This window comes from Pseudomyrmex gracilis, unplaced genomic scaffold, assembly GCF_002006095.1.
Source record: "Pseudomyrmex gracilis isolate BER0280 unplaced genomic scaffold, ASM200609v1 scaffold_338, whole genome shotgun sequence".
Taxonomy (NCBI): Eukaryota; Metazoa; Arthropoda; class Insecta; order Hymenoptera; family Formicidae; genus Pseudomyrmex; species Pseudomyrmex gracilis.
In genome coordinates this window covers 65,833-82,732 of record NW_018020922.1, presented here as the reverse complement: position 1 = coordinate 82,732, position 16,900 = coordinate 65,833, and the positions used below count along the sequence as shown (strand labels likewise).

General features: G+C 35.3%; 1 protein-coding gene across 1 annotated transcript in view; it reads right to left on the bottom strand.

Moving 5' to 3' along the window:
- LOC109860161 (microphthalmia-associated transcription factor) overlaps positions 1-16,900 on the bottom strand; it is a 58,359-nt gene that overhangs the window by 11,237 nt on the left and 30,222 nt on the right. The window contains exons 4-5 of the mRNA XM_020439061.1: positions 11,284-11,473; positions 6,609-6,684 (exon numbers count right to left, since the gene is read on the bottom strand). Of these exons, the coding sequence (XP_020294650.1) occupies positions 6,609-6,684; positions 11,284-11,473 (266 nt within the window). The remainder of the gene's footprint in view (positions 1-6,608; positions 6,685-11,283; positions 11,474-16,900) is intronic.

Below are 16,900 nucleotides of genomic sequence, written 5' to 3'. Positions count from 1 at the left end.
ACAGCCCGATGCATGCTTATTCGCGGATCTTTGTTAATTAAAATCTCAGTAACTATTGCGAATCTAGCAAAATGGTATAAGACTTTTCGACTCAGTTTTACTCCTTCTACCTGCCTACGAGAGATTGTACGGCCATTCTGGGACACCCTGTATATTGTACGAACGATAAAAAATACTTTTTTTTTCTCTACACTCAATGTAACCAATATTAAAAGATTGCGAGAACTATCGTACGCATCAATAAGATATAGTTGATAAGATATATTATCTACAAATTTTTATCTACAATAAATCAGTTCTAATACAATAATGAAACGATCAAGAAAAACTTAGATTGTTTTCACACAATGTGCGACATCAATCACATCATTCTTCACACACTGATATCGATATTTCTTTACTTCGTGAAGCTTTTTTGTGACAGAAATGTATATTTCAAAGAGAGATAGCAAAATTTTATAGCGATACCGTAGTTAAACTTTTTAATTACAAAGACGCGCGCGCGAAAGAGAAAGAGAGACACATAATGTATAAGTTACCTCTGCGATTCAAAAATAATATTCTCACGCGAAATTCGCAAACAACACTCACGGATTTTTGTCGTTATTCACGCTCTTTCCTTTGCCTCACGCTGCGCCGTGCGACCGTTGATTTATGACAGAATCGTTTTGTCGATTTATCGCCCGAAAAATCGCGAGCTGCAACCGTCCACGAAAAGAACAGCGGCGAGTGGAAAGCCTATTATGAGGTGATATTCGTCATGACCAGACGACACATTCATTCTTCGTAGACTCCTACGTGAATGTTCTTTTTCTCTCTCTCTCTCTCTCATACACACATTCTTTCATCTAAGAAAATATAATCCTCCCTCTTATTCCCGTTCAGGATACCAAGAAGGATCGAAAGCGCATCATGCAGCTGTCGCATCTCTAAATTCGCCTGTCACCGCTTATGATCGAAGTCTCATAGAAAACGTGCAAATGAAAGCACAAATTATATATATATATATATATATATATATATATATGTATATCTTTAAAATTAAAATAAAATGAAATTGCATAAATAAAAATAAATCAAAACTTTGAGCAGACAAATATTTTGAAATTTATTTAACAGAGAGAAAGACGAGTAGATGAGTACGTGGAACAACGTCACTAAGTAACAAGTATTTATAACTTATTGTTTTGGCGAGAAACAGTAACGCGTTCTTGCAACGGCGCAAATGTTCTCGCGCGACACAGCTAATAATTTACATTGGCTTGACAAAACTATGTAATTAAATTCATGCGCGATCACGAATAAGCGCGTTGCGAATAAGCGCGATCACGAATATAAGCATGACTCGCGAGATTTTGCGCCTGCCAGGCAAACTCGGAAACCAAACAGCGGCACTGGAACATTGTATCTCTTTTCCACGCGAAGCGTCATTGTCGGTGTTCACGTACCCAACAACAACTTTGCTTAGAGAGCGAATTTGCGGCTTGTGCGGATTCGTGTACGTCAACCGGAGGAGCTTGCAAACTGCATTTGCCGCAAAAGTCCGCTAAACCTAACAAAGTATACGCTTTATTAATTTTTCATGTTCATATATAAGAGAGAAAGTGGTTTTTTGGTCGGTCCTAAGTTGTTCACGATGTACACGGTATTATGAGGGTTTGTAACAAGGATTCTATTATACGTATATGTTTTCAAGTTCACTCTCGCGAATTAATACTCCATCACTCACGTCGCGTCTTTCAGCGAGAAACTGCGCCGCGCATGTATTTCGCCAACTTTCACTGACGAATATATTTAATTAGATTCAACATATGTACAACCGTGACTGAGTGTCTGTCAACAATCGAAAAGTTTTAATTGCCCACAACATGTTTATATTTTCGATATAATTTTGTTGATAAATATAAAAATGTTTACTTTTTATTTTAACTCTTGGCATGTAAACATGGGTCTCCCAGACCCACTCAAAAATTTCAAACCGGTGTCTCTAGTAAACATTAGTTTACTTCAAAGCTCGCTTCGAGATTATACTAGAAATTTTTTAAAATTGTTTTGTTATCCAAAACTTAAAAAAAAAAAAACAATTGAAAAATATTGATTTTTCGCGGAGATATTTGCGTTTAAAGTCGCGTGGGTCTCACGGACCCAATATAACCAGTATTGTCATTTTTGAAGTCTGTATGCGAAAGATTAAATTTTAAGTACACATGTCTCTGATGTAATAGACAATGTTTTTTTTCACTGATATTAAATATAAACTATTTTTATCAGTCGAATATTAAACACGAGCACCGCAAAATATAAGTTGCTGCAATGTAAAACGAATGTCTGAAGAACCGTTTAACACCGCGCGTTATATAATCACAGATTCAACTATTGTTACGTGCGTGATTGACAAGAGACTCACGCTTCGATTGTTAAACATTCGGCGTTTCTATGTCGAAAACGGAACGTCATTTCAAAACGTGTTTCAGATCTCCTCAGTTCGAGAATTGCGCGGTGGTTTTCCTACTTGTACTCACGTCGGAAACGAGTTTGCATTGCAAACAATAAACAACCGAGCACGAACGGCATTGACGGTTTCGCCTTCGTTCGCGCTAATGAGCAGTGACATAAGGAGAACACGGATGAGGAGAGAAACGGGAGAGACGGATCTTTACAGAAACGATTCGGAAACTTGAGCATGATGAACGGAGACATCGACGAGAGACGCAGAGAGAAATCTGTGTCGTGTTTGTCGATGTCTTTAGAACCGAAACTGTACTTCGTTATCAGTGACGTGTTATCGCGCACCGAGTTTACTCGCGTTCCTCTTGATATTCTCGGCCTAAGCCAAAACTAAAACCCTAACGAAGAAAGATGGTTGTCAAAACGCTCATGAGAGTTTCTAATGTGTCATTACTCCCCTTCCCCCCGCTCTTGTAGGATATAATTGCGATCGGCGCAAATAATTTCTGTAGTCTCAACTGATAAAATCACAGTTCCTCGTGTAATTGTGCAAGTTCAAATATTTGTTTTGTAGACATTTTACAAAACACTTTAATTAATTTTTTATATAACAATGTAATGTATTTTGTATTTCTTCATTTTTATGTCCGCGATAAAGCAACATTTTAAAATTTAGTAGTAAAACAACCGTTCAAATATATTCTTAAAATTGCTTACTCATCTTTATAAAAAAAAAAGTAAATACATATTTTTTAATTTACTTCATATGTGTGTGTTTGCCATGTTTGTCATGTGAAATTCCCTCGAAAAATATAAACCGACACAGACGTGCTCGCCTTAAGAAAGTTGTGCAATACAATTGACATTCCAATTTTTCTATTCATTCGCGAATGTTATCGCATTGGTAACAATTGCACATTACTGTCTTATCGATAAAGCAAGCGTCATTACAGATAAGAGTTATTACAAATCGAGGACATGTTCCAACATATATGTGATAGCACAACATCGCAAAATAATGAACAAATGCGCGAACAATGCATGTGTATACCGGCATCGAAACGGCATTATGGAATTTGCGAAGTTTCAAGTGAAATTTTAGCGAGACATCGAAACTGAGTATAAATTATCGATGACAAATATGATCGCGAGTTAAAGCCGCATTAATTCAACTTTTTCATCTCGCCAGCTCTAAATATCAGAAGAAATTCGAGACGTGGAACACATTAATCCCAGACGTGCTCTCGTTATCACATTTATCTCAGTGACGTGACGAAAAATATATAACGGTAATATGACGGTAAGATAAAGAACATACATATCGAGTTGCACGCTTCTCCTTCATCGGTAGTAGATAATGTAATAAATTGCGATATTGTAAATCAATTATTATTATAAACGACACGTTTTTTAATTGTTCGCGCATTGTGTTAATACAATATGAAGAATTGCGACAGTAAAAACTCAAAAGCTCTGACGAAAGTCATCACAAAAAGAAGAAAAAAATGCTCTAAATAAAAATATATCAAAAATAAAGCGCACATCATAGAAGCCTATTACCCAAAATATCTGATAAAAAACAAAACCTAATATAAATGTATACAAAATATATAAAAAATATGGTAATTCTGCAGATTAGGGGAGCCACCTCCGATTTCAATAATTTTTACATATGTTGTGAAGGTCATTGTCCCGAGTAATAATGTGAAGGTTTTAGACCGCGGACGTTGTTTGTTAAAAAGTTACAAGGCGAAGAAGTCTACTGAACAATATGCAATTTCTCGACATCCTATGTATGAATATGTGTTCTGCAGTTGGAAATGTAAACGATTGGACGCTTTTTTTGAAATAATGTCTGTTACATATCCAATAAATGAAAATATAAATGAATAAATAATTAAATAAAACAAACCCTAACCTAACCTAACTTCCAAAAGGGGCTTTGCCCCTCCCCCCTTGAAAATCAAGTACCCAGTTTTCACAAGAAGCGAATGTAATCGGAAGTCGTTATTTTTCCCCGAGGAGGGTTAGATTAGGTTAGGTTCAGTTAGGTTTTGGGGGGGTGCAGGGGGGTGCAGCCCCCCTGCCTACGCGCTTCAAACGCGAACGAAATGTACGTGGGACCGAAAAATAAGAATTCATTCATGAAACTTCTTCCCCTCGTAACTTTTTAACAAACAACGTCCGCGGCCTAAAACCTTCACATTATTACTCGGGACAATGACCTTCACAACATATGTAAAAATTATCGAAATCGGAGGTGGCTCCTAATCTACAGAATTATCAAAAATATACAAATATATAAGTGACAAATGATTCTGACGTATTAAAAAACTTGTAACTAATTTTATAATAAACAATTTTATACATAAGTATTTTGTAATATTATTGAGCAAACCAACAACTGAAATCTAATCTTCGAATTTTTCCGTGGTTTTCTCGTCGAAGATCGATATTCAGAGAAACATGCGCCAGAAAAGAGAACGCCAAAGCAGATAGAGGTAGTTTTTAAGTTCGCCGGATGTTGACGTAGACAAATGGGTCGGTCGTCGGATTGATAAATGAACAACGGACTTGGGCAGCTATTCTATGCAAAAGGGTCGCTCGTTAGTACGTCGTACATCGAAGAAGTCTCGGAACCAAAGATTCGTGTCAGGGATTATGTCCGAAACAGGTCAGACAGGAAGTGTACGCCATCGATGCGGATGCTCTCCGTAGAAATATAAGGAGGTAGAAAACCCAAATATATTTCTTCCTTGAACAGCGCGTATAGGTGCAGTGAGAAAATATTATCTCAAAATAATATAAAATATATCGTTTTTATACCAAAACATTGTTTATCTTGAGATTATTAAAATAAATTTATAATATTGAATTTGTGTGAAATTTATCAATTAAATCCATTTTTTTAATATCTGTAATTATATAGAATAATTAGGAAATAATGATATAGAATTTAAATAAAAATTTTATTAATAAATTTTATTAACAAATTTTATTAACAAAAAAATTATTAACAAATTTTATTAACAAATAGTAAGTAATGCCCGTTATCATGCTGAAAGAAAACAAAATATTTTACGAACAAAACTTTCGCTTAGAATAAGCAAATAATCTTAAAATAAATGTTGATTACTATTTTGTATCTGCACAATCTTCTAAACATATTAATGTAGTTTTGATTAAGAAAACCATTTTCAAAAACCTTGTTATTGTAAATTTACATTTAAAATGAAATAATTGTTCAGGATTTACACTACGTACAATAGAAAGTGTAATTAGTAATCAAATATCAAATTAAATTATAATTTATTTGATTAATATAAGGCTGACCGATATGTAAATTTAAATAAAGAACATAATTGTCACACTCATGTGTACATGTGCGCATAAAATTCAATTGATTTTCAATAAATAAGTACGAGTAAAACGAGAAACGGCTTTGTGTGTGATTAGTTTAATAATGAGATTATTTAAACAGATATTGAATTACGTGAAAAAAAAATAGTTTTAAATATATTTTTTACTAAAACAAGAAAAATAGTAGATATATGTTGTATGTACGTAAATATATAATATAAAAAATTGGTGAAAACTATCGCGTGCAAGAATATGTAAGTAAAACAAAAGGGAAAAACGCAGCTACATAAAGAATAAACAAAATCCTTTTCAATCTCTTCCTCTCCATATTTCCGGTTTGTGACGTTAGTTTTTCCTCCCATTTGCCTTCATTCATCGGGTCGAAGAACGACGTCCTTCTAGGACTAAGGAAGTGTTACGCTTTGATGGTAGGAAGAACAGGAAACAAAGGCTGGGAGGAAGAAGGAAAAGCGAGCAGCCGCGGAGAGCCAGCGAGAGAGGAAGGAAGGGAGAACGGGTTGGGGAAGGAAGAGCGAAGAATGGACTTCCGGTGAAAGCCTCTCGTCTCGAGCACCTGACCTGGACTAACTCGTCGTAAAGGGTCACGAACAGGAAATAATGGTCCGTGGGGAATGTGCAAAAAGCTGGAGAATAAGAGGACTACGAAAGAAGGGATGGTAAGAGAGCAGAAGAGAGAGGAGGACAAACGTGCGATGTGAAACAAGGAGGTAGCAGAAGAAGAAGACGACGAAAACGAAGACGAAGAAACAGCAATTCGAAGAAAAGAAATTCGTACTCACGGGTCATTGGTCTTGGGCAGGAGGGTTCCGAGCTCCTTGATCCTGTCGTTGATGTTGAAACGCCGCCGTCGCTCGACTGAAAACGGAAATTGTGCACATCAATCATGATTCGCTCGCGACAGATGCAAGAGATAGATCGCGTCGCGTTTGTTAATTCGCCTTCTAATCCCAAGACCGAATTGGCATACGTGCATATGACGGGCAACGACTTGTCGAAAGAGTAGACTACTTCATCTTGCACATTGATGTTTACACGTTTATGGAAATTATAAATAAAATTACTTTTGTACAAATCGCACTGCAAAAAGTCAATGTCTACTAATGTTATTGTTTCCGTAAGAATTTATTTTGTTACAAAAGTCTAGCGCGCGCCGAGTTCGCGCTATTATTTTCCATCAGATGCCAGCAAACGCGATATCCGTCAATCGCTCAATTCTGATAAATCGTATCGTTGTCCTGAATCGCGCGCGTATCGTCGAGGGTCAAATTATTCCCGTCTCCGAATACACGAGAGGTATCGTCGTCGTCTCGTATCAAAGTTATTCGGCGGGAAAGCATATCGCGCTTTCCGGAGGATATATCTCGTATCTCCTCAGCGGAAAAGACTGCGAACCGGATCGCCCCTATCGCTGGCACGTGACCCCATTTCCGATCGATTATTCCGGCCAGGTATCTCCCGAACGAAGGTGCGAGAAGTCAAGCCGTTTGGCTTGACTATCGGCGTCTAGAGTATCGATAGCACGATCACGACGGTGATAACTCGCTGTCAGAAGAGTAAATTTGTTAAAGCACATCTTGGACGGGGAACAGCACTTCCCCGTCGCGGGCGAAGAAAACGAAGAATTATATCAAAACTAATATCGTTAAAAGGTGGATACGAGAAGCCCGGGGCCGATCAATTTTCTTTTGGTTTTCTTCTTTGAACATTTCGTCATCCGGTGCTGCCGATAAATAAATATCAATATTTTTTTATCTTCATCAAAATTAATCGTCTTTGAACAAAAATTCTCGATAAGAATTGCAGCGCGATAAGAAAATAAAAAAGTAAGAAGTGCGAAAAAATTATATATATATATTATCGCGAACAATGTTTATTCTGGATCCGATAACGCGACTTAATTCCTCCGTTCTTAATAATGTTCAATTAATGCATCGTTTTCTCAGTAGAGATAAACTTGATAAGGATCTCTTCTTATTTTTCCTAAATTAACGTTTTCGAAAAACGAAATTATGTTGAAACTATGTAAAGCGAGTCAAGGAAAAATCGGTTCTAAATACGTACAAGACTTGGATTTGCTTTTAGTTCCGTAACAGTTCAAAGTACATCACACATCCACGCCAAGTCACAAATTCTACAAATTACTGATTCATGCAGAAACAAATATTTGTAAACAGCATCATAAAACGTAAAGAAGACGAGATACGATCCAGGAAACGTTGCACACGCAAGAAAAGAGAGAGAGAAAGAGAGAGAGGAGCAGCCTTGAAAACTTTGTGGAAGCTGTAACTTCCTTTCTTGTATTCGATTCGTTTTAAGAGTGAAAAAGTTAGATAGAAACGAAGAGAAGCAGAGAGATGAAACGGCGAAGAAAGAGCAATGAACACAACGAGTAGAATGAGAAGGAACTTCCTCTGATCCTACTGATTAGATTACGATGGTTAATTTAGAGGAGGGTGAAGCAAGCTGGAAAGTCGAGAAAGAGAAGGTAGAGAGAGAGAGAGAGAGAGAGAAAGAGAGAGAGAGGGGACAAACGACAAAGATCGAAGCTGCCCGATTATGTTGAGAAGATACGCAAACCTATGCTTCTCGCTTGGAATCAAGGAAGACACGCTTTTCTAATCGATGACAACGAGTCTCATCAATCAGCAAACCTCTAGTTTCTAGTGAAAAAAAATTATTCAAGATACAAGCGATGATTAGGGAAAAAGCGTCTCATCAGTCTAAATTTCCCTTACAAAAGAAATGCGAAATTATGCTTCACCTCTGGCGAGATGCCTTTGCAATACGAGAGAAATGTTCGAATAATTTTCTACATCCTGCTTTCCACAAGTAATATATCAATTTTATAGAAAAAATATTTCGCGCGAATATTTAAAATTGATTTCTTCATATAAAAAAACTTTCATTATTTTTTATTTACTTTTATTTCTTTATTTTTATTTTATACTTGTGTCACAGTTTTTATGTATAATTTTAAAAAAAATTTGGAAATTAAATTGTACAAAAATAAAAACAACGCGAAACAAAAAATCGCCTGATCACGTTTCTTGTAAGTGAAAACAAGCGAAGAAAATACGTTAACTCTAACGTACGTAGGAAATAATTAAGCGAACATAACACGTACTTAATAATTAATTAGACTTAAGAAAGATGCGTTCACGAATCGACTTATGTTGCATGAATATCGTTCGCATACAAAATAGCGAGTTTCACAGTCTCGCCGATAAGTACTTCTTTTGTTTCTTGCCCGTGTAGTTGTAGACAGGTAGGTATACCGTGCAATCGATAATGCACCGAGCAAAAACGTACAATAGTAGTCAATAATAGCGAGATAAAAAAAAAAAAAAAAACGCGAATTAGTGTAACGCGACTATCCTGTTGCAATGTTTCCATTTTATTTCCCGTGTTCACACATATACTCCCTGCGACCGTTATTTCGCTATTTTCTTTCACAAACTCGATCCGCTTTCTTTGTCCTGTTCTCTCTCACTCTCACTCTCAGCCGCAACTCGCCTTTCATTACATCTACGATTGTTTTCGGAAAATTGAATGTTCCAGTTTCTCCCAATGCAGCTTTCGCTACCGGCTCTGATTTCCGCTTGTTTCGCTTACGAGTGTCGTGTCATTTTTTGCAATTTTAGCGACGTCCTAATCGCAAGAGATATCGTCGAGACAGACTTGTGAAAGAAATAGTGGGGATTGCGTTTAGAGAAAGAAAAAAATGAATTGAAATATATGTTGTAACTTTAATAAAAAACAAAAAAATTATAAAAAACCATTATTTTATTCATATTACGCTATTGTTAATTGTTATATTTAAGATAATATTAAATTATATATTTCTCTTTGCGTATTATTTTTTATTCTCCTTTATACACAAACTTTCTTATCCAACTTCGATAAAGTGAAAAAAATCAAGTTCTCTAATCGAAAATGTAAAAATGCTAATTAACAAATGCTAATTCTCTAATTTAAAATAAACAAATGCTAATTGACCGTAACATCGTTAAAATATTTTTCGTAAACAGAGCGAAAGAAAATTGTATTAATTGCAGTATAAGCTTATAATTTGTTATTTCCAAAATTACACGTTTACAAATTAGAAAACATTAAAATCAAATCATGTACAATAATAAAGTGACAATATTCCCGTATGTACACATTTTTGCGAGCAAATCGGAAAATAGTCGCGCGTACGTTAAAATTATTGCACTTTGGCCTGGAAAACCAGGCGAGATAACTGAAACTCAGTGATTACTCGGCCAAATTCACGGGATTCGCCGCGATTCGTGCGAATACAATTGCATGATTCGGCGTGTAAACGCGTATTGCATCGTAAAATAGACCTCGACGCCCGGTAAAAGTGTGGTATTACTCGAATATTGCAAAAAATTGTTTATTTGCTCGCAACATGTACCGAGAAGTTAATCCACTTTGTTACCTTAATGAGAATTTCTCACAATGACATTTATAGTAATTTTCGGCATTTAACACTTATTCACACTTAAAAAGTGTTACGTAATGGATTTTGCAAAATAATTTTGTGTTTTTAAATTCCATATTAGATTTAATATTTCCATGTATTTGTAGTTTTAACAAATTATGTTCCACAATATAACTGTAATAAAAAATTTTATTTGTAAAAATCTGCAGTTTTTTTAAATAATATTTTACGTATATTTCTTTGTTTTAATTATTTAATTAAAATATATAGTTAGCGATATGTATCTATATAAAATATTTAAAAAAACAGTTTGTTCTCTTCAAACGTGTACAGAAGAATTTACGCAACGTACCGTGAAAAAAAAAATACAAAAAGTTTTATTCCGGCCGGTGTTGTTCGCGTTATCAGATAAGAGATAAACGAGTTTAATTGAGGTACATTCGAGGTAATAATAGACAGCCAATGTGAGAACAAGCGGCAGGACACTTTTCTATTGTCATTTAAATAGTCCACACTTACGTTGTCTATATACGATATTGACATAAGTGTAATGTAGTGAACAAATGACAACGTCGTGGTACAACCGATTGCTACCATTGAAGTGTAAATTGCACGGTGGTGCTTATCAATTATTTCTACACGGGTAAACAAGCATTTGCTTACGGTCTGCTGATCGAAAATTCAAAGCTGTATGAAGAGGCAAGATTAAAACGTCAACTTTATTGCGGAATATACACGTGCTCGAAATATAAAAATTTCAGAATAAAATTTTAAAATACGCAAAACATCCCTAATCTACGGATCAAAATGTATACGTTTGTATTTTATAACAATATAAATTATGTTATTGCACATTTTAATGTCTGTGTACGACCAATTTTTAGCATGAACTGAATATTTAAAAAATAATACACACAACATTTTGAAATAATGTGGAAATTTTAATGTTTCAGAAAAACGGAAGAAGAATTTTTTCAAACCTAATCAGAAAGAAACGGTAATTAACTTACTCATGTTGTGATTATCCTTTTTTTGCCGATCTTTAGCGAGCGCATGAATCTCCGCCTCAGTGAGCAAAAGAGGTTCCGGCTTAATCTGAAGATCTTGTATATTTGTAAGACTTCCGGCTTGACCGTCTTTCAATCCATCCCCCAAGGAACCAGCTTCGAACGACAAAATGTCGTCCAGGAGATCCTCAGCCTGCAATCACGAAAAAAAATGCACAACGTCATTAAAATATTAACTTGACCAAATAACGCAATAAAATAAAAAGTTTGGCTCTTATATATAATGGCACGATTTTTATCGTTTATAAAAAAAACCAAACAAACAGGCTTATCAATCACTACATCGCGAAAATAAATAATGAAACTTGCATTAATTGCGTGTAATGGAATTTCATAATTGAATTCGTAATATATTTTTTATCTACTTGTGTAAGTCTGCGATCGATCATGTTTTCTTAATTTGCACAATTTGTCATTTTTATTGTCATCATTTATTTAATCTTATAGAAACTAAAAAGAGCCGCAATATACGGCCAGACATTTGTCTCGGCTTTGTGAAATATATTATTTCAAGTTGCTTATATTGTAGAAAGATAAAAAGTAGTTGGAGAGATAAAAAAAAAAAGGTTTTTTCCTTAACCTTATAGGTCCGATATTTTCAGAACTTTTTCCAATCTTTTATTGGTGATTGTACATTTAAAAAATCTTTTCTAGCTTTATTTTTTAAACAATTATATTTATTACATTTATTACATTTATTATTGTTAATAAAATAAAAGAGCAATTATCACCGACATAATCAGCGCATTGACATAATTTATTATCTTTATTTAGCGTTATATCTTTTAAAAATCCCCAAATGACTAATGTGAACGGAAAAATAGAAACATTATGTAATCTACATATATAGAAACGGCATGCTTTTTTACGAGCCTTCGGTAATAAAGCAAACTTTGTCGTCACCATCGTGCGACACATTACCAGCTCACTGGTTAATGCAATTTTTTCTCCGAGACAAGGAATCTTAGGATCGACGCAAATGATCATTCTTCTCGAAGGGTAAGGTAAGACGATGCCGAAGAAGGAAGGAATTCGAAAGGAGGGAAACTCAGAACGAACAGCGTGCGCGTCGTTAATAATTCTTGGGAGCGCGATCATGGCTCTGTTTCCTAAATCACCCTTTCAAACCTTAAAGACTCGTTGTCTTCGGCGCGATATATCGACCGTAATATTATTCACGGGCTGCTCTCGATAAAATGATTCACGTATCGGCGTTGGTCGCCACCGTCGCGAAATCGAGAGAACTCAGTTTTCTTTCTTTCTCTCTTTCCTTTTCTCTATTGCTTTTCGTCTCAGACATTTATTCGTCCGCTTCTTTCCAAGGTTCGTTTCATTCCGCACGGAATAATATTCCGTCATGGAAACGCCGATAAGTAATTGCGTCTGTCGCGAAACGTGATACGGATTTAAGTGCCAAATATTATTCGGTCGGTAACGAAACGGAATGTGAATCATAACGATAAATCCTGACCGATCCAGTAAAAACAATGGTTGCATTATTTTTTTTTCACGCGGCATTATCTGCGTAATGTATTTTGCTGTAAATTGAGCGTAAGCGATTAAGCAGAGTCTTGTACTGATTTGCGCGACAAACAAAAAACGCTAGACCCACCCACTTCATAAAAACGAACAAGAATTAAGTGTTGTGTGCTACTTTTTGTTTGCAAAAAAAGATCGAACACGTTTCCTCGGCGACCGTTACTAATTATATGCAACGCGCAGGGTTTTTTTTTTAATTAAGTAAATTAAAAACAGTTTGTAATCGTTTACTTTTTTACATTATTAAATGTTAAAGAAAACATTTGAATATGCGACAATAGTTCGTTTTTTTAAACTTGCGATATACAATTTTAATAAAACCCTAATTGCCTGTAATAAAAGTTTTATTTGTTTATTTTATAATATTTTCTAAATTTGTAGCAACACGATTCTTTAGCTTAGAAAAGCGAAATTTCGAAGCATTTTTTAAAATAAAAATCTGATTGCTTGTAATAAAACTTTTATTTTTATTTCTATTTGTTTATTTTATAATATTCTCTAAATTTATAGCAACAACGACTCTTTAGCTTAGAAAGGCAACTATTCAGATGAATCGTTTTTATAATCGCGTAAGATTTTAAGACCGCGACTGGTCGCATTTCTGAAAAAAAATACGAGTGAAGCTAATGCATCACGATGATATGCACCGATGCAAGTGTATCACGACTGCTGGTGTAGCGTGGTGTACGTATATATAGCGTTACGTAAACATTACGTAAACAATAATAAGCGAGCTCTGTACTCGCCTGCAGAACAACGTTTCGACGCCGACTGTAGCCGTCAACCAACGGGAGATAAATCGAGTTACCTCTCTGTCCGACAAGCCTGCTTTGACGCGAGTGAGCCGACAAAAGCCATGTGCCGTGGCTGCGAGCGAGAAACACGATAATTGTATAATGGCTCAGATGTACCAGCAAGTATATACAGGGTATTCTGGAAGTCGCGTATCTTTTCTATATGCGACACGTATTACAGCGTCCAAACTAACGCTAGTATTTTTCACGGCATTTCATTCTCGGAAAAACAAAATTTACGGTCGGAGTAAGCTTTTAAAAAAAATATTGAAAATTAACTAGATTCTGACGAAGACATCGTCTTGACAAGAATTTAATTTCAAATAACAAAATCTCGATAAAGACAGAAAATTTAAAATTATATTTAGCCAAACACATCACTCTCTTTGACAATATTCAGACAGTCAGTTAAAAGAATAACAACGAGACACCCTGTATAGCGAGGAAAGAAGCTATTTCGATCTACGATATGGCAAGGATGAATGACGGCGGTGCGAAGAAGATGAGATGCGAGTAGATAGATGACAGAGACAACATTGATCGTTACTGTGGTCAATGAAACTGATGCGCGTCGAAAGGGAGGTGTGATCGGTGAAGGGACTATAATGTATACGATACATGATCAAAGCGAATTGCTTCTGCAATACGTCCGTGACGTATACGTATAAACGCTTACGATTTGACATTTAACTTCACAGCGTACTTATAATAAAATTGCTGAAAAAACATATGGTATAAAGCAATTTTATTGTCTTTAAAATGTTTTTTTTCTCTGTGAAGAATATTTTTCTAACGTCCATATTACGGCTAACAAGTGTGTCGAGCTGTTTGCGCGTCTTCGCTTGTTGCATATCTATCTTTTTCGCCGTGTCCTATCGGTGTCGCAGAGAAGCTACATATTAATTATTCAAATGCTTGTTTTGATAGTAAACTTAATCGACAGGATATCGATCGCAAGTAATATATACTATCCTCTACACACAACCACGCCCGCGGACTAATATTATCAACGAATCATTCAGCAGCGAGCGAAGCAAATTGCAACGACAGCAAGCAATTGCGTCTGCGATTACATAACGACAAAGATTATAATTGCATACAATTAAGTACCGCAAGCATGCGCGAGATAATGTTAGAATGGCTTTAATTAATTCCGCTCGCGCATAAGACGTCCGATCGTGTACAACACACGACACGAAATTGCAAAATTGAGTCCATCCTTGTTTTGTTATCCTTGTTTTTGGTTTAAGTACATCTGTCGTTACATTAATCTGATTTTGAAAAAAAAAGAAAAAGTTTAATATTGATGATTTGATTTCTGCGACAATTTTACATTCAAAAAATTGTACTCGCGAATATAACCAAATATAATATGCGCCGTATTTAACCTTAAAGGCTATCATCATGACGAAAAACCGTAACCACCGCAGCAACACCAATTTTATGGAAATCATTCACACGATCAGACTTTTTTGTCACGACATTTTTTATTTCTAAAATAAAAAAAAAAACATATACTGGAGTGAAGTTTTACTCACGATAACATTAACGTGATTTTGTGTAACGATAGCTTTCAAAGGTTAAAAACAACAGGAAAATAAATATGTTTTATGGCGAGTGAAACACACGATAAAATGCATAAATCATGATTTAACGTACTCATGCTTATCGCAGACGTTTGATCGAGCGTACTTTTCTTCTTATCGTCAATAAATGAATTCAAGCAGAAAAACGAAAAACGCCCATTTTTCCTTGCCTCATGCATTTTATAAAACGTGTATCCTCCCATCTATGTAAATGAGAACACTTTTTATATGCACGTTGTGTGTCACATACGTGCTATGCAAATTTGTACACGCGTCACGTGCGTATACGGTAACTATTATTCATATCCCTCCGCGTCTCAGAGAAACGAGTTTACGGTTCGTCAAGGCGCTTGTATTCAATAAAAATCTCGCATTAACAGTTTATTCCAGAAAAATTCGTATCAATATGTCACATACACGGGCGTGATGCAGCCGCACGTGTAAAGTGAAGAATTATAAACTCGCGCGTTAGGTAATAGCGCGACACCTGCCGCATTATAACACAACATATCCGATGGAAAAACATGTTCAATGCTGTTTATCGCATTGCGTTGAGAACATATGTTTACGCACGCGAACTGCAATTAAATTAGCAGCAGAGTTTTTTTTTAAAACGACTTCCAAACCACATCTCTTGATTATTTTACGACTAAAAAAATATAAGATCATAAGAGCCGTTCGCAGAATGTTGTGCGGAAAATATGCGTATATATATATACATGTTCACATGTAAATTTTTACACATGAGTTTTTTTAATTGAAATTTCAATTCTTGTAATTATAGGGGATGCTAGATTTGCATATTTTCCGCACAACATCCTGCGAACGGCTCTTATGACCGGATGTATATTTCACAATTTTAAAAACTTCAGAGCCCGAAAATGATTCATTCTTTATTAATTATTTAAAAAATATCAAAATTGGATAAAATAACAAAAAAGCGTTACGAGGTCTTCAGTACATATTCAGTACATATACTGAAGATCTAGTACATTACTCGTAACGCCTTTTTGTTATTTTATTCAACTTTCAACGATTTAACTAAAAATAAATATAATATCAAAATTGTTTTGGAGACACCGAAGAATCGTTTACTTTGCACAATCCGCAAGTAGTTGCTGCTTCGTGCTTACTGTTTTCATAATTGCTTTTGAATTTACCAACACACGAACGCGAGAACAACTTCTAACACTTTATCAGAAAATTTATTTGATAAATTTGCGTACTTCCAGTGTGTTGTAGCATATATTTAAATAAAATACATATTTTATAATAAAATGTAATATATTAATAAAAACTCTTGTCACTCTTAGTTAAAATACACGATGTTAAACACACGATGATGTATATGACGTGTACAATACGTGTTGAGTGCAACTACTTTGGATCGTGAAAAAGATTTCATAATTGTGTGTAATACATGTTTCTAAAATCATGTTACACATTAACGTCCGTCCCGATAATGATAATTCAATCTGAATAATGTAATCATTTTCACTGCGTTCTTGGCAACAGCTTGTCAACGTGCGTATATGTAATTAAATAATTTTCTCACCACGTGTTAGCGCCATCCAACGCGACATAGTAATGCGCTCATTAGTATCACTTACGTACGTCACGTACGTGATGCACCGTCATTAT